Source organism: Protomyctophum parallelum (genome assembly GCF_964188405.1).
Source record: "Protomyctophum parallelum genome assembly, chromosome: 1".
Taxonomy (NCBI): Eukaryota; Metazoa; Chordata; class Actinopteri; order Myctophiformes; family Myctophidae; genus Protomyctophum; species Protomyctophum parallelum.
Genome location: NC_139697.1, coordinates 70,607,686 through 70,630,463, shown reverse-complemented (window position 1 = coordinate 70,630,463; position 22,778 = coordinate 70,607,686). Strand labels below are relative to the sequence as shown.

Below are 22,778 nucleotides of genomic sequence, written 5' to 3'. Positions count from 1 at the left end.
GTGCTCCTCTTTCTCCACAACAGAGCTCAACTGTAGGCCCTACTGTGTCCTCTTTCTCCACAACAGAGCTCAACTGTAGGCCCTACTGTACTCCTCTTTCTCCACAACAGAGCTCAACTGTAGGCCCTACTGTGCTCCTCTTTCTCCACAACAGAGCTCAACTGTAGGCCCTACTGTACTCCTCTTTCTCCACAACAGAGCTGAGCCCTTCAGTTTTAAATGACACATTTGACAATGCAATATGCAACCATGACTGTGCTTCATTCAGGTTGAAAAAACAAAGAAAAATATGTAAAGAAAGAAAGAAAGAACTCTCACCATTTGTGTGGCTGCTCGAGGCTGGGGGGGTCGGACTTGGCTATCTTCAGCAGCACCCTCATGGGGTTGAGCTCGTGGTGCGGAGGCTCGATCTGGGCCATCTCGATCAGCGTGATGCCCAAGGACCAGATGTCCGCCTTGTAGTCGTACGGAGCGTCCTTCATCGTCTCGCACATCACCACCTCGGGAGCCATCCTGAGCCACGCACACGCACACGCACACGCACACACACACACACACACACACACACACAGCAGACCAAGGCCAAGGTTAAACAAACAACAACAAACTATTCATTCAAGGCAGGTTCTCGGATCAGTCGCAAGTGCAACAGGTGTGACAGATTTTAAAAAGCACCTGCATTTTATTAATTTTATGTGTCCATATACCGGTACTGTACATTATTGGAATTTTGGTACAGTGAAAGTATTGCAAATAAATCTAAATGTTTTAATTAAAGTTATATTGAGGAACCTAACAGACAATAGATAACCTACAACTCAATCACTAAAGCTTGGGAATTGTAAATCAAGAAAGACAGAATCACATTGAACAGTTTACTTGACAGCTTTTCAACAAATCAAACAAAGAGTGACAGGCCAACTGGCCATAATGTGAGTTTAGTATGTGGCCATTGTTGTCTTAAGTTGATAATTAGAATAATATCTCCAGATGATAACAAACATAGACTGATCTGATGTCGATAGCAGGCGTGCTTCACAAGTCAACTTTTGTTTGCCGATAATTTGCAAAGCGCCTCTGGCAAACACACGCACTCTTAAATTGACTCAAGTGGTGTCATGTTAGGCCTGCACTGTGCAAGCCCAGTTTCATGTTGACTCAGTCAATCAGTGCGCTCAGTGAAAGGTGTACACAAAAGACTGCGGAGAGTTTGAAACTATTCAGAGTTGTGCAACATAAAAGGGCAGGGTTAAGCTGTCATTGTACTGGGAGGGTATTCCGGATGGTCAATGGGTGACTGTTCACTGGCATATTCATAGAAATGACCTACGGGGCAAGGTCCACAGGCACACACTGGTCTACCCTTGGAACTGGATGTCTCAGCACGAGTACTCTGGTTTGAGGCATTGAAGCCTAGTGGTGGAAAAAGTACTACATTATTTGACCAAGTAAAGGTATCAATAGTCAATACTGCCAATTAAAACACTCACTTAGATGTAGTGGAGTATAAGTAAAAGTATTGAAAATTGGGAATACTCCAATAGGAAAAAAGGGGAAAAAAAAGAAAAACTCAATATTGTACTGATTGAGCTGCAACTCTTGTGTGTGTGTCTATATGTGGGAGGTTCATTTGTGTGCTTTTCCAGGAAACAGGAAGTATATTCTTAGTCACACGTCTATAATTCAGTTTGTACAAAACAGCATACCACGTTATTCCCATGTGTGTCATCATGTATGACCAACTCACCAGTATGGCGTTCCGATGAAAGAATCTCGTCTCTGCAAGGTTTTGTTATTCTTTGCCGACACGCCGAAATCAGCTGCGTGTGAAAAAGAGAGAGTAGGAAAAAGACAAGATTAATCCCTTAAACCTCCTGTACTTTGTTGTAAGTCATACTAGCAACAGTAACCAATCTACAAGCGTGTTGGACTGCGCTTTTTTTCCAGTGTTTGCTTAAGTTCACACTAATAATAATAATAATAAACTTTATTTATATAGCAACTTTCATACATAAATGTAGCTCAAAGTGCTTTACAGGGCAGAAAAGATAATAAAAACAAAAGCAAAACAAAACAGCATTAAAACAGGCATGCAGTTAAAATACAATAGCGCAGTGTCAAATCAGGAGAAGGCAGTGGTACAAAGATAAGAACAGATAAAGCAAGGCAACGACATTAAAAGAAACAAGCAGTAATAAAATACAGTGAATAATAAAAAATAAATAAAAGATCACTTAAAAGCAATGTTGTAGAGGTGGGTCTTGAGCTGAGCTTTAAAAATGTCTACAGAGGCTGCCTGACGAAGGTACAGCGGGAGCTTGTTCCATGCCGACGGCCCGTAGAAGCAAAAAGCTGCTTCCCCGTATTTTTTAGTTGCCATTTTTTTAGGCAAAGCGAGCAGGCCAGCAGTGGAAGACCTTAGGGGCCGGTTTGGGACATATTTAGGCAGGCAGTCATGTAGGTAGGAAGGTGCGAGACCATTGAGAGCTTTATAGACAAGTAAAATCATTTTAAAATCAATCCTAAAAACAACCGGAAGCCAGTGCAGTGATGCCAAAACTGGGGTAATATGTTCTCTCATCTTAGTTCTAGTTAAAACTCTAGCTGCTGCATTTTGGACAAGTTGTAGTCTGTCAGTTGTTTTCTTAGGCAGTCCTGAAAAGAGTGCATTGCAGTAGTCAAGCCGAGAAAAAACAAAGGCGTGGATTAGCGTTTTAGCATCGTCCAAGGACAAATAGGCTCTGAGTCGTGCAATATTTCTAAGGTGAAAAAAGGCAATCTTGGTAACATGATTAATGTGTGAATTAAAATTAAATTCAGAATCAATAATAACCCCCAGGTTCTTTACTGTACTGTTACTTTCTACAGTCAGGTTGCCAAGTCTGCTTATTATTGATAACTAGAGATGTCCTGATACTGTATCGGTGTTGGCCCTTATGTCATATCGGGTCATATCGGTATCGGCGAATATGCCAGTCTAACCACCGATCCGACACAGGGGTAAGGGGTTGACACCATGGCAGGTAAATAAAATGTTGGGGCATGTGGAGTTTGCTTTCGAGTTGCCCAAACTGCAAGTGAGGAGTCTGCTGTAAACACAACACGAGATCACAACACTGGTATTGGTATTATTCGGTATCGGCCAACACAGAAACTGTGGTATCGGAATTGGATCAGGAACGAAAAAAGCGTATCAGGACATCCCTAGTTCACACATCAAGACATGCCCAGAATATAACAGGGAAGCAAGGGTTCATGTGGTTAAGGGAGTTGAAAGACATTCCATGTCTTTGTAAGAGACATTGATTGATAGTCGAGTTTGTAAAGTCCCCCCCCAAACCCCTTCCCCTCCGCCCCCAACCACCTCTCTGGTTGTGAGGACAGGCAAGATATGTTTCTACCTCGTAAAGATGTCATGACATCACACCACACTGCAGGAGAGATGCAAAGCCAAGCTCATTTGGATTAATAGCACAAGTTCTGTGATTGTCCTATTTCCCCGTTCCCAAACATGACCCTGGGCTCATAGAAATATCGCTGGCGCATGCTGAACGCAATGTCTCCGTGTCGGAATATTATGAGATACATTTCCTGGACACAACAGTACAGCAGGGTTTGGCCTTAGGGACTTTAGGGAATAGCAATCTGAAAATTTCAAAGACAAAACAACAAACAAAAACAACATGCATGCATGCTTGTTTTACAGTGACTTGTGTCTGTCTGGTATCGTGGCCCGCAGTACAAATGACCCTGAACGTCCGGTCAGACATGACTTGGACTGCCACAGTCTCTGGAATGTTGCAGAAAGGATTTTCTTGTTAAAACACACTAAATGGTATGACGCACGCAACACATCGGTTGATGTTTCAAGTGTCTCTGAAAACACCCTGAACATCGTCATTAGAATGTACAGTATATATGAGCAACATCGTCAACCACCGGAAAGTAAATAAATTAAGATGGTGTGAACCGAAGGCACCTTTTTATTGTTATATTTTCTCTGTCTACTTTATGGATTAAACCACTTTCTGCATCCAATAACGTGCTGAGATATTCTTCTGCGTGACAGTTTTCCCCCACATGAGCCAAAACAATGGACAGAAATCAATATTTTCTGGCAGTACACGAAATCTTAAGAAATCAATGAGAATGTGCTGATACAGCTCCAGGCAATGTGCCTCAAAAGTATTGCTCAAAACAAAAAAAACATATTTGCTCTGTAACCTGAAATCTCTGGTCCGGAGCAAAAGTGCCTGGAGCAGAATTTACCTTTGTTGTGTGACTAGAATGGCACCCTCGTGACCTTACGCACAAGTTTCTGCAGAGCACCTGAGAGCTCAAGTGTTGCATCAGACCCATAAACCCTCAGGTCATCGTTAACACGGAGGCCTTGACTGTGATGGAACAATCATTTAAGACTGTGGTCCTCAAACTTTGTTCCATGTCAAGGACCCCCATAACTCTGAGAACCCCCATAACAAGTGGAACCAAAAAGCCCTGTAAGTGGAAGTACGTCAGATTAAAAAAATCGTTGATGTACCAGCATCAACCAAGATGTTGAACGAGGCTCTGAAACAGCAGTAACCGAGTGAGGCTAGATTATCCACATCACGTGTGCAGTGGTGTAATGTTGTGTCTCCCTCTGTAATGTATTTTTGTCTGTCATTGATGTTTTATGTGTGGCTGTAGCTGGGGTGAAAGCCCAAGACAAAGTTCCCTTGTGGACAATAAAGTTTACCTTGACCTTAAGGGTCCATTCGGAGCCGCTTCAAGGAACCCTGAGGGTCCCTGCGGACCCCATTTGAGAACCACTGATCTAAAGACCTTAGATCTGTGGGACGGTTCTTTGACTTCATCTTTGACAAAAGAACAAAAAGAAGCGTTACGCCAAATGAGCAGTCCTACCACTATCAGTTATATATAAATGTGAGTGTGAATAGTTACCTCCAAGCTTCGCTGCTTGTTTATATATGAAGCATGTGATGGTCATTATGCCCCAGACAGTTTTTTTCTCTCGACCAGTCAACTCATGATCCAGTGGCCCCCCCGAGAGGATTCAACAGGATCACAGATGACTGTATTTAATTGACGGTCCTCCTGGTGTGAAACCAGCAGAGAACCACTGTGACACACACAGACAGATCATTTTCTCTCCGCGGTACGAGCTGATATGTTTAACTGGAGTCAATGACATCTAATTGCTGCCTTGTTTTGGAATTAATACTCGGTTGTGGAACTGCGGTAGGGCTTTAAATGACTCGGTGTCGTGGCTTAACGAGTTCAGAGAGGCAACTCCCAGTGATTATATCTAGCTGTGGTGTCTTCCAGGGAAGTATGCGAGGCACTACGAAAGGCCCCACGACAGGAAGGAACCGTGAAACCCAATGAGCACGATTGGCTGGGGGAAATGTGCCTGGGCAAAAAGCAAAAGTGATTAGGAATATTGATCTATAATTGCTCGCTACTAACCTACTTAGAGAAACGTCAGTGGCTCACGTCAGCATGCACAGCATGGCTGGGAGTGTATCCTTTTACACATGGTTCTTCGAGTGGGGTCCGGGGTCCCCCAGGGGTCCTTGAGGAGGTTCCAGGGGGTCCCCAGCATTTGTTGCGACCACAGGTTGCATTTACTATGAAATCGTAGTTTTTTTGTCCGTCAGTCAGTCAGTCAGTGTTTCACTCAAAATCCCCATACATGGGAAAGCCCAGGTCTTGTGACCTCACGTGACATCATCAGGGATGGAGATCCCTGATGTCATAGTAAATGCGACCTGCTGTCGTAATTAAGCCCATATATGGAGATCCCTGATGTCATCAATTTTGGCCAGCAACTCTACATCTGACCTCAAACCCTTAAATCTCCATATATGAATATGTCAGAACATGTTCTGACATTCCATAATGTTGATCCTTCCCCATCAATCCTTCCTCTTTGATGTCTCCCTTTTGACTGATACCTGTCCATTTAAACTCTAGACGGACCTGCCCCAAAGTTATTACTGCGGCCGCGACAGGCAGCCGGCGGAAGTTCTCAACAGGCCTGAAAATTAAGGCCCGGCCCTACCTGGGCCCTCATCAAACCCTGTACACTCAAGACACTGCCCCCGCTGAAACCCTTAGATCTCCATATATGGAGCTGACCTGTTCTGACATTCCATATGTTGATCTGACCTCATCAAACCATGTACACTCAAGCCACGCTCCATATATGGCCAGTACAGAATTCATTCCATATGTTGATCTGACCCCCCATGCCAAAGCACCAGCGCTCGCCCAGCAGTCGGATGCGTGTATACTCTCTCGCCCTCAGGGCGTCTTACTGTTTGCTATAGCATCAAAATCATTTTACACTATAACCCTAATATACTACGCATTGCAATTTAAGTTTGTGGATCGACTTATTTTCAGAAGAATTTGAAGAATTTGGAATATTTTTAACATATTAACTACACTAATCTTGTATGGGGATCCCTGGCCCAAACTCCTTTCAGATGTCCGTGGCCAAACACATATTAATCTGGGGGTCCTTGACATGAAAAGGTTTCAGAACCACCGCTTTAACCCATTTTGGGGCGGGAACCCCTTTTGGTGTTAGCACTATGTTATGCTTTAGCTATTGAAAATAGCAGATCTACAAGCTCATAGCTACGAGCTTGTAGGTCTGCTATTTTTGAAAAATCGAAGAACGACTGACATATAAACATAGATTTTTCAGAAAACTGTCAGGATGTAGAAGACATTTTTAGAATCTGATCTCAGGTCAGAATGGGTTAAGAGGAATCATAGTGACCACTTGGCTACAGTACAACCGAAACCTTTGGCTACATAATGTCAGGAATGCTGGGGTCTTCGGGCAGAGTGTTCAGATAGGCCATAAATCATATTAGAAAAAAGGAGAAAAATTGTGCAGAATGCAGCTTTCCCACACAATGCTCTCACATGGTCCTCCTCCTGCATGGTTTCAACAGGGGGAAGAGGGCCTCACTCTGGGCGTGCATGCGTTATTTGTGTGTTATTATACTTGTGAGGGCCAAATGTATTCAGAAATAGACATTGTGAGGACCATTTTCTGGATCTCCCAGGATCTCACAAGATAAATTGAGGCTTTAGAAAAAAAAAACGTTCAGATTTGTGTTTACACTTGGCAAAAGACTCAGGCTGGGGTTAGGGTTAGGTGTAGCAGATGCTAGGTTTAGACTCGGGTAGGGATTATAGGATTAGCTCTTAGCTGTAGTAGTTGATGTTAGATTTAGGGGTTGGGGTGAGATATATGCGTGATTTATACTTAGTTGGTTGGGCTGGTGTCATGCACCAGGAAATAGCAGATCTACAAGCTCAAGCTCACTATGCTCGCAAAGTGTCGCGCTTCGCAGAGCGACATATTCACACGATTGTCGTCCTAAAACGTGTGTGTGTGTGTGTGTACACATTATGTGCATGAATGCGTGTATCAACATTCATGTGAGACTATGGGACAACAGAGTCATCCTCCAAAGTCAACTGACGGCGAGAACGAGAATGTGCTGTTTATCTGAGAATTTGTCAAACAGTCAGAATAAGATGGGCCCTGCGGATGGCCTCTGGCCAAAATGAAACGTGACAAGACACACAAATAAATGCATAATATTATGACACACTACACATCTCCTTCCAAAAGTAAAACGTAAAAACAAGCTAATATTTTTCACAGTATAAAAGTGATCACCGCACAAAGAGCAACACTAGTCTATTCACGGTATGTAGATATAAAGTAGTTTCATTTCCTGATAAGTAACTTATTTTTCCCACACAGTGGGTCGGTGATGCATTTAATGAATCATGAATAATCATGTTTGGATAAATAAACAAATGCATTAAGAGATTATGCGGGTAGTGTACACTCTGCACTGTATCCATGCAGCTTAGTGGGTGATAGTGTTATATTGTTTATGTGTTCCAGCTTCCCAGTAACAGAACAGAGTTAGAAGTTGAAATAGAGCCGAGCTAATGTTCTAGGAAAGGCATGTGATCAGTATAGTGCATCAGTGTTCTATGGCAGAGAGAGACGTGTATTCTGGTTCTTAGGATTCTATAAATAGGATCATTAAGATAACACCCTCTGGGGTCACCATCAAGTAGTAGTGGAACAGTCGATACATGCACTGTCCGTAGAGAAAGGACCGCATACGACATGAAGCTGCTGCCGTGGGGCGTGGGAAAACACCCAATCAACTTACGCCTCCCGGGGTTCCTGGCTCCTGCAGCATTTTTTTTCAGCGTGGCTGAAGGTCAAGCTTTCCGTTTGTACTTATGTTTGTCTGAATGACCACACAAGTGTACATCAATAGAGGGTATGCAGCATGGACGGTTAGCTCAACCGTCTGGGCACCTAGGCTGCTAAGACACCCAGACGGTGTGCCGCGGGTTCGACTCCCGGTCCCGACGGCCTTTGCCGCATGTCACTCCCCATCTCTCTCCCCATTCTTCCTGTCTCTCTCTACTGTCTACTATCAATAAAGGCATAAAAGCCCCTAAAAACATATCTTAAAAAATAAATAAATAATAATAGAGGGCATATGCAGCATGTGTGTTGTTTAACGACGTTTAATGCAATCACGTACGACTTTTCTGTTTGTTCCGTCAAGGCCAGAAAGTTCGGGTATGATGATGACGTCACGCGCATACCCTCAAATGTTCCTGCCCATCACTGTTGTGACTTAGGGGTTTTAATCCTATACGCTGCGTCTAGCTTGGCCAGGAATCCCAAATGAACACAATTGGCCGAATATATTATCCATCACTGCACTAGCGACTCCTACACGTTAGCCAGAGTTGGCTACCGTTCAGCAGGGAGCGGGCCTGGGATTGGATAGCGTGTTCCTCCACATGCGTTATGCCCCCCCCCCAAGACCAAACAGGTGGGGTCAGCAGTGAGTGACAGGGACTACATGGGGGGAATTGGCATAACTACTACATTGGAGAGGGTGGGGGGTTACCAGGGCTTATGCTGCTACGTGCGTGATGACACGAAACAGACATTTAACAGGCGCTCACTGCAGCACAGAACTGACATTTTCTAACAACCCACAGACAAGTGAGACCATACCCAGTTTCATGTCCCCGTCCAGTGTGAGCAGGATGTTGCCGGCCTTCAGGTCTCTGTGGATGATCTTCATGCTGTGCAGGTAGACCAGTGCCTCCAGCATCTGCCGGCAGACCACCTTTATCTGAGGCTCCGTCAGCCCGCGGTCCAACTCTGCACGGGGGGGTTGGGGGGGAGACGGTGGAGACACGGAGAGAGAGAGAGGAGGGTGAGAGAGGTGTGGTGATACAGTACAGTATAAGGTGAGTAGGGGGAGAAGGAGAGCCAGTGTGGGTTGGGAGGAGGTGCGTGGGGAGAGGAAAGGGAAGGGAACAGGAAGTGGAGATGGGGAGAAGAGAAGTAGTGAATGTAAAAGGTTAAGTGAAAAGAACGAGCGTTAAAACATTGGTACAGATCACAAGACTCTTGTTTAATGCTCAATGAGCATTAAACAATTCAATTCAATTCTACAGCGGCAGGTTTGACAGGTTAACACAGTTTTAGTATAAGCTGTAGTGGGTACGTTTGTGAGCCAGCATGGACTGGACAGCCCCCGTACAATTAACTTCATGCTGGCACAGAAGCGCCAACAGTAAACAAAATTAACGTCATATCATAACCTTCAGCTGTGTTTACCTGTCAAAATGGTTTGTTTACCAATTCAGGTTCAGAACTACAGCAGATTAAAAGACATGCTGTCTAGAGCAATGCAGCTGCAGGAAATAAATATTAATAATGGGTGTGTCAGATTTAGGTGTGCCAAAAGCCATGTGTGTGCCAATGTGCAAGATAGACAGTACCGACACACCTAAATCTAACCACTCATTGGGGGCCGTGTCCACAGCTCTGGGCGCCTCCACGCATAAAAGATGTTTTACTCTCGAAGAAGAGCGTTGCTCATTAATATCACCTGGCTTTGTCTGACAACACGGTAATTTACGAGCTGATGTTTGACTGTTGTTTTCAGCTAGGCTATGTGTGCTAATAACACAGATGAGACGTTTGAGCACAGCAACAGCATCAACAAATGCTGCATGCGAGCACGCTGGACGTGATTTCCAAAGCACTCCACCTCCCATGAAACGCTTTCTGTGGACCATTTCTTGATCGGTGCTCCTAGGCAAGCAAAGTGCAGACAGATAGAAGCCACTAACTAGTACTATTCTCTGTGTATGTTTGGTTAGCTGTAGCCGAAGCATCGGCGGCTGTATGAGGACACAGATTAGCCAGTAAAAACACAGCAGGGGGAATTCCCACACCGAGGGGACTCTGTCATGTGTGACGGCTTCCTAGAGCGTTTCTAGAGAGTACAAGCATGATAGGAGCTGAGCTGGTGCGGTTCAGTGTAGAGTAGACCAGTACTTAAAAGGACCATAACAGTGGTCTGGCATGTTTGCTGACCAATTCCAAAGCATATTGTTTAAGTTTTTCTTTTTTATTACCATTTTTTATTAGTAGTATTAGTAGGTTTAAGTGTTAAACCTGGTTAATTGAGACACTATTTGAATTAAACCTACAATATGAAAATGAATAGTGTGTCGGAACCCGTTTTTAAATGGAAAGTGGAGTTGGGCAGTATCATCTGGTGATCAGATGTCTGGCCTGAAACAAGCTCTCCAAAAGTGATGTAATGGTGCTGAGTGATAACGCTGTCATAACAAAGTAATTTCCTTCTGAAGGGCAAATGTCACTTATGCCACACCTTGAAAACCTTACACTTGTGACACACAACGGCACTTAGAAAACCGAGATGCTGCGTTCACACTTGCAGCGACAAAGCGACAGCTCAGATTCTTTTTAAACAAAAGCCAGCGATATGAAGCCAGAACCTCGCTGCCTGTAACGAGTCCGTGACTCGTTACAAATCACAGCTGAGCTGGACATAACTTTTATCAGCGCTTCGGTGACGCAGTGAATGTGTCAATGAATCAATCATTATGTTTTGGAAGAATTCCGGTAGAATCACTCCTTATATTGTTTTTCAATGTTGGCCTTATGATACTGTAGGTTCTAAATCAACGGAATACCGTAGAGTTGAGATGCCACGGCACATGCCTGGTATCTCTTGTTTTGGGTACAACTTTGTCCCTTTACACAAGCAATTCCCTCTCTTAACTTTGCATAGAACTAGAATCTCTCTCTGCGTTCCACTTCCTCTGAGAACTAGTGTACCCACACCCTGAATGTTTAAAGTACTTCTCCCCTGAGCTCATGAATTAAACTTCTATCTTATGACTTGAAGTGTCTCCGACTCGTTTGTAATTTTGTCGGCGGCTTGCCGCTAGTGCGAACGCATCGAGAGGAAGCTCAAAGAGAGACAGTAAGAGAAGGAGTGAGGGATGCGGGAAAGAAAGGCAATAGATAGAAGGGACATTTAAAGGAAAGTGTGAGATGGAGAATAGAAAGGGCCAGAGGATGAAATTAATCCATTTTGGGCGGGAACCCCATTTGGTGTTTAAAGCATTATGTTATACTTTAGCTATTGAAGAATAGCTCATAGCGCTTATAGGTCTTCTATTTTTGAAAAGTCGTGAAAATGTGGCGCAAATATTTGAATATATATTTCAAAGCGAACATTTTTAACTAAGATATTGGGTTCTGGGGGGTCCCTGGAACTACATATTTTGAGATGGAGGTCTGTGGCCCAATAGAGATAATTCTGGGGGTCCTTGACATGAAAAAGGTTGAGCACCGCTGACATAGAAACATGGGTTTTTCAGATTTTTTATTTTATTTAGAAGCCTTTTTTTTAATCTACCCCATTCCAAAATGGGTTAAGACAGAATTAATGAAGGCAGAAGGGGTGGAAGGAAGAGAGACCAAACACAGGGATACGTACCTAGCATCGTGGCGTCCACGGCACCTCCAGCGCAGAACTCGATCATAATCTGCAGAGAGAGAGAAAGAAAAGGATAAGGCTCAGGTTGACCCAGCTGTGATGAATCAGTTTTGATTGTCATTTGTCACGGCAAGAAATGTAACACTAGTGAAAAAAGGAAGGAGAGATCGACCGTCCATAATAGAATAATACTGGGGGATTGAGTTTTATTTTTATATTTTTATATTGTTTAATACTTGCCCCTGGGCTTGTCACAAAAAAACCTGAATAAAAAGATTTTGAAAAGAAAAGAATAATACTGAGAGACAGGGAAAGGAAGGACCATTCTACTGTCTCATACCCTCTATCCACATTTGAATTAAACCCACACTCTGAAAAATGATAAGATGCTATCAAGTACAGTATGATTGCATAGCTGACATTATAGGTCATGACTTTCTAGAACCATTTTAATTGAACCTGATAAAACCTTAAAAAGATACCCGTTGGGGAATGCAGGTGTTAAAGCGCCAACACAACTGAATCTAAAAGCTATTAGTGAACTGCTGCAGTAAAATGTTGAACAATGTCATCACTTGCCAGAGAAACAAAAACTGCATTCTGGTTTAGTTAAATGTTTCTTCCACACCTGTAGTCAATGTGTACAACACAGAGGGTCACACACACACACACACACACACAGTAGTGCTGGGGTCAGAGCGATGCATATATTAACAAACTGTTTGTCAGACTGCAGTCCCAGTCCCACACTCATCCTGTGTAGCACAACACATGTACGCACAGGAGAGCAGAGAGAGAGAGAGAGAGAGAGAGACTAAGAAAAACCTCCCTAAAAAGGTATTATCTTGGCCAAGACTAACTTCCTAACAATTTACTTTTCATTTCCTCTCCTTGCATAGTCCGCCCGTCCATTTTGTCTGTCCGTCTCTGTCCCATTCTCCAGCTGTCAATTGTGTCTTTTCTAAAAACGTGTCAAGCTAGTTTAAGTGCAGCCAAACCAAATACAAGGAAGAAGTTAGGATTTCATAATCACAGCCTCGGGATGCTGCAACCTAAACCACTGTGCGTGCGTGCGTGCGTGCGTGCGTGCGTGCGTGCGTGCGTGTGTGCCAGGTTGTATGCGTTATGTCCCATGTGTGTATATAGTATATGCTCGAACAAATCCTAGCGTTGTTTTAATTGGCCTTCAGATGACAAGTCACTGAGCACTGACCACAAGCAGCTCACAGCATACCTGCTGGGTGATCTCATACTTGTGTAATCATGTAAGAAACACACGGGCGGCGGGCGCGCGCGCGCACACACACACACACACACACACTTACGTCCTCTAGCGTTACCATAATAAAGTAACTAATCCAAACCATTCATTACAGTCTGACTGCTATGACAGCACTGTCCAAGTATCAGGCAGGCAGTGAGGAGTTTCAGCACCCAGACAAAAAGGTACACACACACACACACACACACAATCGTGTGTCACTCATGTGCGACAAAGCAGCAAGGTATGCTCTGAGTAAACAGATGTATGCAAAAAGAAATGTACCTGCACACATTGACAGGCATGCAGACAGCCATGGTGTCGTCGTACTCAGTGAAAACAGTGGGCTCTCTCTGGGAGGATTTGTATTTTGTAAACAAGACATGAATGACTATTATGTTACAGGACATGTCCTTGGACACGACTCGCTCCTTTACAGCCAACATTCTGACATGATAATCTCAGCGATGATATAAGTGCATCACAAAGGCAGGTCAGGACGAGATTAGATGAGACATCATCAACTATGTGACAGTCTGTCTGACGTCTTCGGTGGTGCTCAAAGTAGGGCCCGGCGGACCCCGAGGGGTCGTTGAGGGGGTTCCACGGGGTCTGTGTAGGTCTGTAAATCTGAGAGTGCACAAATGGAACCAGATGGACCCATCTCAAGAATTTGGTTATTTATAGTTTTGGCCCCAGACTCACACACACACACGCGGTCACACAGACAGATCCACTTCTAAGACAGCTCACCTACTGCATGAGGAGACACACACAAAAGAAAATAAACATATTTTGAGCGGGCATTTTTTAGCTAAACTCCTGTGATTTGTGATCATCGCCGGTGACATCCACATTCCTCACACATAAAAACCCAATTGCACCCCCCATTACACTAGCCAAGCTCCATTAAAACAAATCTATGATGTGTTTGGGTGCAGCGTTTCTTTCTAGCATACTGTAAGTTTCTTCCCCAGCGTGGAAGAATTCCTGAAATAGTCCGGATGACGTCAGCACGGAGTGGCGGCTGCGGTGAGAGAGATGCTGTCCGACTGGTCGTGCAACATGCAAAGTATCCTCCGTATAGGCTGAATAGATGTGGACACATCATGCACAGACAGGCACGCATACGTTTTCATGCATGTACTCGCACATGCACTGTCAATGACACACACTGTACTAATATGCACGTATGCAGTAGGGCTGAAAATATACCGGAAGTGATATTTAGGACAGACATAAAACATTTAAAATCATGCGTATGTGTAGGGTTAATCAAAGAATTAAGTTTTTTTTTTTAATAATTATTTGTGACCGAGTTTGACTGAGGGACTGCCATTGGATTTGTTTTTGTCAGTTTCTTTTTTTTTCATGTCATATTATGGAAGCAGGGAATCATATAAATTGACATATTGGTGGTTCAGTTTGACCCATCAGTTTTGGAGATATGGCTTATAGAGCAATGTCTTGCAGAGAAACAGCGAAAACAAGTTCTGTGGACTCTAACATTACACCTAGCTACATGTTTAAACATATTTCCATGACGATTTCAGCTCTGATATTTATCCCATTTTGGGGCGGGAACCCCTTTTTTAGCATTATGTTATGTTATCTACAAGCTCGTAGCGTGCCACCGAGTGGCGCGCTACGCTTGTAGGTCTGCTATTTTTGAAAAATCGAAGAAGAACGACATAGAAACATAGTTTATCAGAAAACTGTCAGGATGTAGAAGACATTTTTAGAATCTGATCTCAGGTCAAAATGGGTTATTCCAGTCATGCTCTAGTACTATGGTGAAGAGTCTGTCTGTGCTACTAACTCATATTGGATAAAAAATAAAAAATAAATGCAGTTTTTCTCCTCTGGTGAAAAGCTGGAGGCTTCATGATTGGCAGCCCTTCAGTCAAGCTGGGAGGCTGGGTCACATTTGAATCTCTTCAACGGTATCAGCATGTTTTTTGTTTTTTTAACCATAAACTGTGAATTTTAATGACACTGTTACTTTCGTACTTCCCCTGGGCAGACGTCGCTTCACTGACACAAGGGGCGTTGCTCGGCGTTCGCTCCTTTTGCTGCTTGAGACAGTCATTTCCTATCTCATTTTCTTAGGAATTTCGAGAGTAGAGCTCTGCTCGACGACACATAGACCCGCTTTCTTCAAACCTGCTGCCCCCAAAACGGTAAAAAGGATTCCTTCAGAAGCCACGGCACACTCCATCAGAGTAGCGGAAAAGTCACATTAATAGACCCGAGAACTGATTCTACAAATGTCTTCTAAATCATGACAGTTTTCTGAAAAAGCTATGTTTCTAGGTCAGTGGTGTTCAAACTATTTGGCCGCCGACCCCCATCTGAAAATATGTTCTAGGGATCGCCCAGAAGCAAAGATTTGAGTTAAAAACGTTTGCTGTGAACGATATCTTCAAAGATTTGCGCCACATTTTCACGATCTTTCAAAAATAGCAGATCTACAAGCACGTTATGAGCTTGTAGATGAGCTATTTCCAATAGCTAAAGTGTAACATAATGCTTAAAACACCAAAAGGGGTTCCCTTCCAGAATGGGTTAACTGTTCACTTGTTGTTCACATAATGCACTGTGACACTTTCAACATCGAGTAATGCATTGGTGTTCTTTGTATTCCTTCAATCTGATTCATACTTCGCCCTATTGTAATTGTGTTACTTGTCGAATATACAGATCATAACGCGTCATAATGCGATGTGTTGTACAGCCTGTAGATTGGTTATTTTCACCGCATATGAGCACTATACTGACTGAATGGTAATACCATTCTTTCCTGGAAGGGTCACGTAGCTAATGTATATAGAGTATGCGCATGCATACAGTGGAAAGGACACAAAGAGAACAAAGTGAACTGAAGAGAAGAGATTAAAAGAGCGATGGAGGGTTTTGGACGAGAAGATCGGAGATCACGATGGATATTGCTGAGCCTCATCCATTGTTTAACAGACGATGACTCTCCTCCCCGCCTGGGTCCATTCAGCCAGACATATCCGTGTCTGTATCTCCATGTATGATGTCTTTGTCTGCTCTGTTGCCCGTCCATGTCTTTCCTTGTGTCTGTCTTTCTGTCTAAAAGCTCATAGCAACATTCCTTTACAGAGAGAATTCACAAAGTCTGTCCCTTGCTTGTCAAGACATGGCCACTTTAAAGAAAGAGTTATATAGATCCTGGGGTACAAATTATACACATATTCTAATTATACACACACAGACAAGGAGGCAGACGAACACACATGTATCACTTGCGGACTCATGCCGTGTTTACAAAATCGAAACCAGAAAGATGTGAGGTTCCTGCTAGGTATTTGGCTTCGCCACGTGAATATTATTCATAAGCCCTTTGGAAGCAAACCTCCTCAGTGACCTTTAATCGCTTCGTCTTCATGTCTGAAGTGGATTTCAGATAAAGAAATAAAGCTGAAGTGGATTACACATGAAGAAATAAATCAACAATGATGAATGTTGCACTTTACATGCGTCACACACGATTGTTATAATTAAAAAGGAAACAATATAGGCAACGTGTGATTGATAAGTGCGGTTTAGGTGTGGTGTACTAGACTATTAGTCACTATAAGCAGGTAAATGATTACCACTAGGAGATGCCAGTCCACTGATGCAAAACAATGTGTCCGAAGTCACGAGTCGGGACTTATACACTACTTTCTTGGGGGAGAGAGATGGGGTGTGATATGCGGCCGTCGGCCGTCGGGCTCGGGAGTCGAACCTGCCCTGAGCTAACCGTCCGGGTATTATATATACACCTTTGTATCAGAACAAAGGGATTTGGGTTTAAAATTGTGTAAGCGATACCTTTTGTTAAAATAAGTTAAATAGCTCTGTATTGCTATATTATTCATGGAAGGGATGAAACAAACAAATGAGCAACTAAAAATGGATCATTTTCCGTTTACTAAAGAGCTGGAAAGACACTAGAACAATGATTACTATCAGAATATAGAACATTTACTGCATTTTTTTTAGAACATTTACTCCCCCCGAAAACGTGCCAATTGTGTTAGTATAGATCGACGCTCAACAAAGCCGGATTCACCACAGTGGATTCAAACCCACAACCTCCGCAGTGGGAAGGGAAGACACTTTACCATTGTGCGAACCGAACATTATTAAGCCTCTAACAAAAACCTTCGTTTTTAAACCAAAGAAATATAACTTTTGAGCACTTCCAACTTCCAGCAGGACTACTGTGTTTGTTCATGGAGTGACATCCAAGAACAACACATAAATCTAGGCAGGCAGCTGCCAGAAACATGCACATGATTAATCTCAGAGATAGATAAGAGACAACATGCTTGTGACATTATATCACCTTTGTGAGATGTGATATGAATATGCACTTATGCAGAGACACAAAAATGATTGAAAGCATTTTTTTCTGTGTATGCAGGTTCTGTAATGGAATATCCATGTACACAGTTGTTGGTCCTGCGTCATTGTTCGATGTTGGGCTGTCTGCACTAGTAGACTAGTACGCAACTACGCATCAAGGCTAAATCCTTTTGTGAGCCTATGCTGATAAAGTGTTCCTGATTCTGAAAGCAGAAGACCCAACACAAATGCGGATTCATCATCTGCATTTAAATTACAGTATGCCTGTAAAGAATGCTTTTATACGACCGTCTTTCTTTATCCGCATTGCTCCAACTATACGACTTTCTGTTGGTTCTCGTCAGTGTGCTAATGTCAGCAGTGTGGTCGCTGTGATAAAGGCCCCATGTTTCTCACACTGTGGGCCTGGCTGGCTGGCTGGCAGGCTCACTGGCTTCCAGACAGCCGTTCTCTCTCTCTCTCTCTCTCTCTCTCTCTCTTGCTCCATCTATCTATTTCACCGTCTCTGCCCGGGGAAGCAGATTAAGGGGTGGGTGGGCTGCTGGAATGCAGCATGCCTTGCCACCCTCTGCCCTGTCCACCCACCTCTCTAGCTGAAAGGGCAAGGCGTTGTCGACGTCTGAACCGACCAACCTCGGAGACTTAATTCTCCGTATCCTGCCATGGCGGTGAGATACGACCGTGATTACCGTGTTACTTTACAGTAAGTACAGCCTGTTCCAACGTTTGTCATCCTATATGTTGCATTTGTAGAAAAAGTGGGTTTTATGGTCAAACGCCTCCGTCCACTCAGACGTATTGCAGGGGAAAGCACCCTAAAACTCACTATCCTACCTAAAAGAGGAAGTGTTTGTGGTTGTTCTGAAAATACAGTCAAAAATATAAGTATATAAAAATAAGTTGAGAGTGCATGTGTGTGTGTGTTGCAATGGTGGGCTCGGATCCGACAGGGGGAGGGAAGGGTCACAGTAGGCAGCAAAAGCATAGTATATATTATGGATGTTTTCAATGGCCCGTGAGCGAGATCATAGAGGGGAAAGCTGAGCCTGAGTGTACACATACAGGAAACCTGTGGTCAGAATGCTGTAGGTAGGTGGTTTTGTGCAGAGTTCAGGCCTCAAGCTAAACACCACAGGCTGACACAGTCTCACAATGCAACCTTCTACGCTCAGGAATTCCAGCTATGACTTGCTCACCCCTAACTAGTTCTCTGGGCTGTGGCACACAGCTGCGCGTGCACGCACAGATACACATGTGTAGTACACAAGTCCATATGCACATGGACGGCACGTACGGAAATCAGCGTTGCATTTAGTCGAGCCGAGTCGCACTGAAGGTGTGGACTTTAGTTCATTGGTGATCCATTTCACCATTCAACGTGCGCACATAACATGTGATGAGCAAACCGTGACCACAACCTTAAGAAATTGTGATTGTTTGAAAATAACTTCATTTACAGTAGTACTTCAACAATCAATGTAGCTTTTTCTTATTGGGCCAAAAGTAAAGAATTTCCCCAACAGCCTGGCTAAAGCTGGACAAACGAGTTGAACATTGGTCTTTTAAAGCTCCACTCCACATAAACAAGTAATTGCCCTATGTTTACACACACACACACACACACACACACACAAAATGAGTGTCATAGTGCCTCCATTTCATGCTTTAAGAAATCCCAACTTCCCCATACGCAATACATTTCACTTCATGTCACGCACTTGGCATCTGACTGGACTTGAAATTGCTCCATCTCCATTTATAGACTCAAAGGTCATTGTAAAAAAGACAAGACATTATTCAAGTCAGCCTAAAATTAGTGATCTCAAATTCCTTTAAAGTTTATAACAACACGAAACGTGCTATAGGGTCAAGAAGAGGAACAGAAAACAGCCATCTTTAGCTTTCAGATTGCTTTGTAATTCCTCGGATATTCAATTTCAGGGACCAGCGTGATTCATGGGGTCACAATTATTTGTCTTGGCGAGATACGTACGGTAGACGGGTAGATTATAGAGTAGAAAACTTAAGAGTAAAACGCAATGAGAGGCAAAGGGAGAAGCAAAACAAGCCTAGCATGCTACATGGAAGAGGATATGAAACCTCCGGGTCAAGACAGGTCAGAGCAGGCCATTAGCTCACCAGTTGCCCTCGTTCTCCTCACACACTTGCACAAACAAACAAATAATAATAGTGCCTTTATATAGCTTTTTTATATAGCTCTTTCATTTAAAGCGCTTTACAATGTGAATTACAGGAAATCATGCCAGGCACCAACCTGTTCACAAGGAGCAGTTAGTGGTTCGGTGTCTTGCTCAAAGACACTTCAACACCAACCCAGGGGGAACCGGGGGATCAAACCAGTTAACTTCTGATTCCCAAGCGGCCGTACTGAGCCAACAAGTGTTTTTTCTTTTAATATATGAAAAATGTAATCAATAAAAATGTAAATAATAATCAGGCCCGGACGGTTGGCTCGGCTGTCTGGGCCGGGCAGCGTGCCGCGGGTTCGACTCCCGAGCCCGACGGCCTTTGCCGTCTCTCTCCCCCTTTCCTGTCTGTCTACTGTTAACGATCAATAAAAGGCATAAAAAGCCCAAAAACAAATCTTAAAAAAATATATATATATAAATTATCACCTATAATGACATGCCGTCATAGGGATGCCACATTATGCCAGTGTTAAAAATATGCTTAAGAGGAAGGAATGGGTGGTGAAAGCCCACAACGTCAAGAGAACTTGATAGTTTGAAGGCCGCATTTCTTACCCAGAGTTTGTTGTCATGGTAGAATGCGTCAAGCAGCTTGACGATGTAGTGGTGGTCACATTTAGCCAGGATGTCAATTTCCACAATGTAATCCTCCAGTTCCTCCTCAGACTTAGTCTCGATCACTTTGGCCGCGGCCAGGGCATCAGTTTCCCTGTTCCTAGCCTGAAAATAGACAAAAAGTAAAAATATATTAAAATGCAGCATGCATTGATTTATGATTGACCGTTTACAATGTTTCACCTTTTCAATATAGTCAAAACTTTGCCCTGATCCATCATTTGACAGCAGTAAAACATTTCAGGTTACTGGGGAAGCAATGTGATGGTGACAATTCACTGTGCCCGTCACCTGCCTGTATGCTTGAAAATGTGTTATTTTCTGCTTTACCACTTTTAAAAATGTTAATGTTTTTGCCTGTGATGTGCCCTTTTGAGCTCCAGTTAAAGAACTCCAATTTTGCCCAGGCCGTAGCGTAACCGTCTGGGCACCCGACTGGTGAACCAGTCGCAGTGTGCCGCGGGTTCGACTCCCGAGCCCGACACGGCCTTTACTGCATGTCATCCCCCCATCTCTCTCCCGTTTCCTGTCAGCCTACTGTCTGTCCCTTCAAAAACCAATAAAAGGCGTAAGCCGCAAAAAAATATCTTAAAAAAAAAAAATAATAACTCCAATTTTTAACCTATCTTCGTATAATTGGTCCTCAGACTCCTAACTAATGCTCAGTATAATATCGTACCATTTTTGTCAACTCCCGTGTCTCAGAGGAGAGCTGTGGATAGTTCAGAACCCTGCCTATAGTGACATCATCGATGGGGAATCCAACCTGATAGAAACTGCAGGGTTTCTATTCTTGGAAAGTTAGCATGCTATAACAGAAGCCAATGTTCTCACATTAATACAAATCAAATCAAATTTTGTTTGAAAAAATATATAAAAAACCCTGCCTAATGATGGAGTCACTGGTAGGCGGTTTCCTGAAGAGAGCATAGATTTCTTTTCAACCATTTTATTGAGCATTAGTGAGGACCAAGATTGGTTGAAAATGGGTGAAGATGTCCTTTAAAAGAGAGACCGTAGGCTATAACATTTGCAATCAGGTAGTCTGAAGTCTAACTTCTGCATGCTGCCTTCAGACATCGGTAGTAACGACTAGTAACGAGATTCCAAAGCTAGATCAACTCAGCTCGTCTGTTACTCTGCAAATCCACTTTCTAGATTTTAATCCAAGAGCATAATAATGGTCTTAATCCAAGGAGCATAATAATGGTCTTAATGGGCATAGATTCTCTTCTGCAAGAAGCATCAGTTTATGCTGGACATACACAGTACAGATAATGTTCACACTGAGCAGATCATAGCGTTGGACCTTTGTGGTCTGGGGTTGGCGTTAGCTAGGGTGGAAACTCTGGCTGGCAAAAGTACTCAGCCCCCCCACTTCATCTGAATGGATGAATTATGTGAGAAGCATTATCAGATTCAGACGATCAGATGCAGTTGAGGTCAGACAGTGCGTGAGCATATTGAAACTGAATCCAATATTCTACGATGAGTTAATTTTCCATGCAAGTGTCTTGACTAGACAAACAAGGTGCTTGAAATCATAATAAAAGCAGACACAGCCATACAATGTTTATGGAAATGGAACGTATTGGTGAAATATGTCTGCGATATCAATACAAAATTTCAACAAAGTCATAATCACATGGTGTGAGCAGTGAGCACACAGAGGGGATGCACGGTTACTCAAACATGCTGAGATAATTGTAATGATATGAAGAAGAAATCACGATGTTAATGTAAAAAGCCTTCACCGGAGGCTAATGAACAACAAACACTGCAGGCGCAAAACAAGCATTCAAACAAAGCCTCCACCTGGAAAGCTCTTAGAACATAGAAAGAGAGCAATCGCGTGCGCAGTTTTGCGCACAGTGCACACGTGTCTATTCAGCCAGTCTGAATCTCTCACATAGCCCGGTGGAAAAGCCAAAGGGAGCCAGAAACACTTAAGCGACACAGGGCTGTAATTAAAATGTTGACTAACCACCAGTTAGAGGCACAACAGGAAACAGAAACTCCACACCCTCTCGGCGCGAGCGGGCAACGAGGACGAACCACGGAACCCAAAACGTGCGTGTAGGGTTAGGCAATGCGCATGCTCGTATGCAGACAGACGCACATGCTCTGCGACGCCAACCGCGATTATACATGAACGCCTAACACACAAAAGTAGCACATGTGTCTCCGAGTGCACGTACCATTCCCACTTCAAAGCAATGAGAGTCAGCGCAGAGATTATAAATATCATTAGTTATTGCTCTGGTTTTGACGGAAAATCTAACAAAAACAACTAGACTTTAGTGTGTGGTCCACAAATACATGTGGTGTGGGTGTGTGTGTGTGTGTGTGTGTGTGTGTGCGTGCGTGCGTGTTGACTAGAATGTTGTGAGAACACGGATTGCAGGAGTGATGACC

At 43.4% G+C, this 22,778-nt stretch overlaps 1 protein-coding gene across 1 annotated transcript in view; it reads right to left on the bottom strand.

The window, feature by feature from the left end:
- stk10 (serine/threonine kinase 10) overlaps nucleotides 1–22,778 on the bottom strand; it is a 69,189-nt gene that overhangs the window by 31,764 nt on the left and 14,647 nt on the right. The window contains exons 2-6 of the mRNA XM_083778892.1: nucleotides 20,304–20,468; nucleotides 11,901–11,949; nucleotides 9,086–9,235; nucleotides 1,748–1,820; nucleotides 319–513 (exon numbers count right to left, since the gene is read on the bottom strand). Of these exons, the coding sequence (XP_083635018.1) occupies nucleotides 319–513; nucleotides 1,748–1,820; nucleotides 9,086–9,235; nucleotides 11,901–11,949; nucleotides 20,304–20,468 (632 nt within the window). The remainder of the gene's footprint in view (nucleotides 1–318; nucleotides 514–1,747; nucleotides 1,821–9,085; nucleotides 9,236–11,900; nucleotides 11,950–20,303; nucleotides 20,469–22,778) is intronic.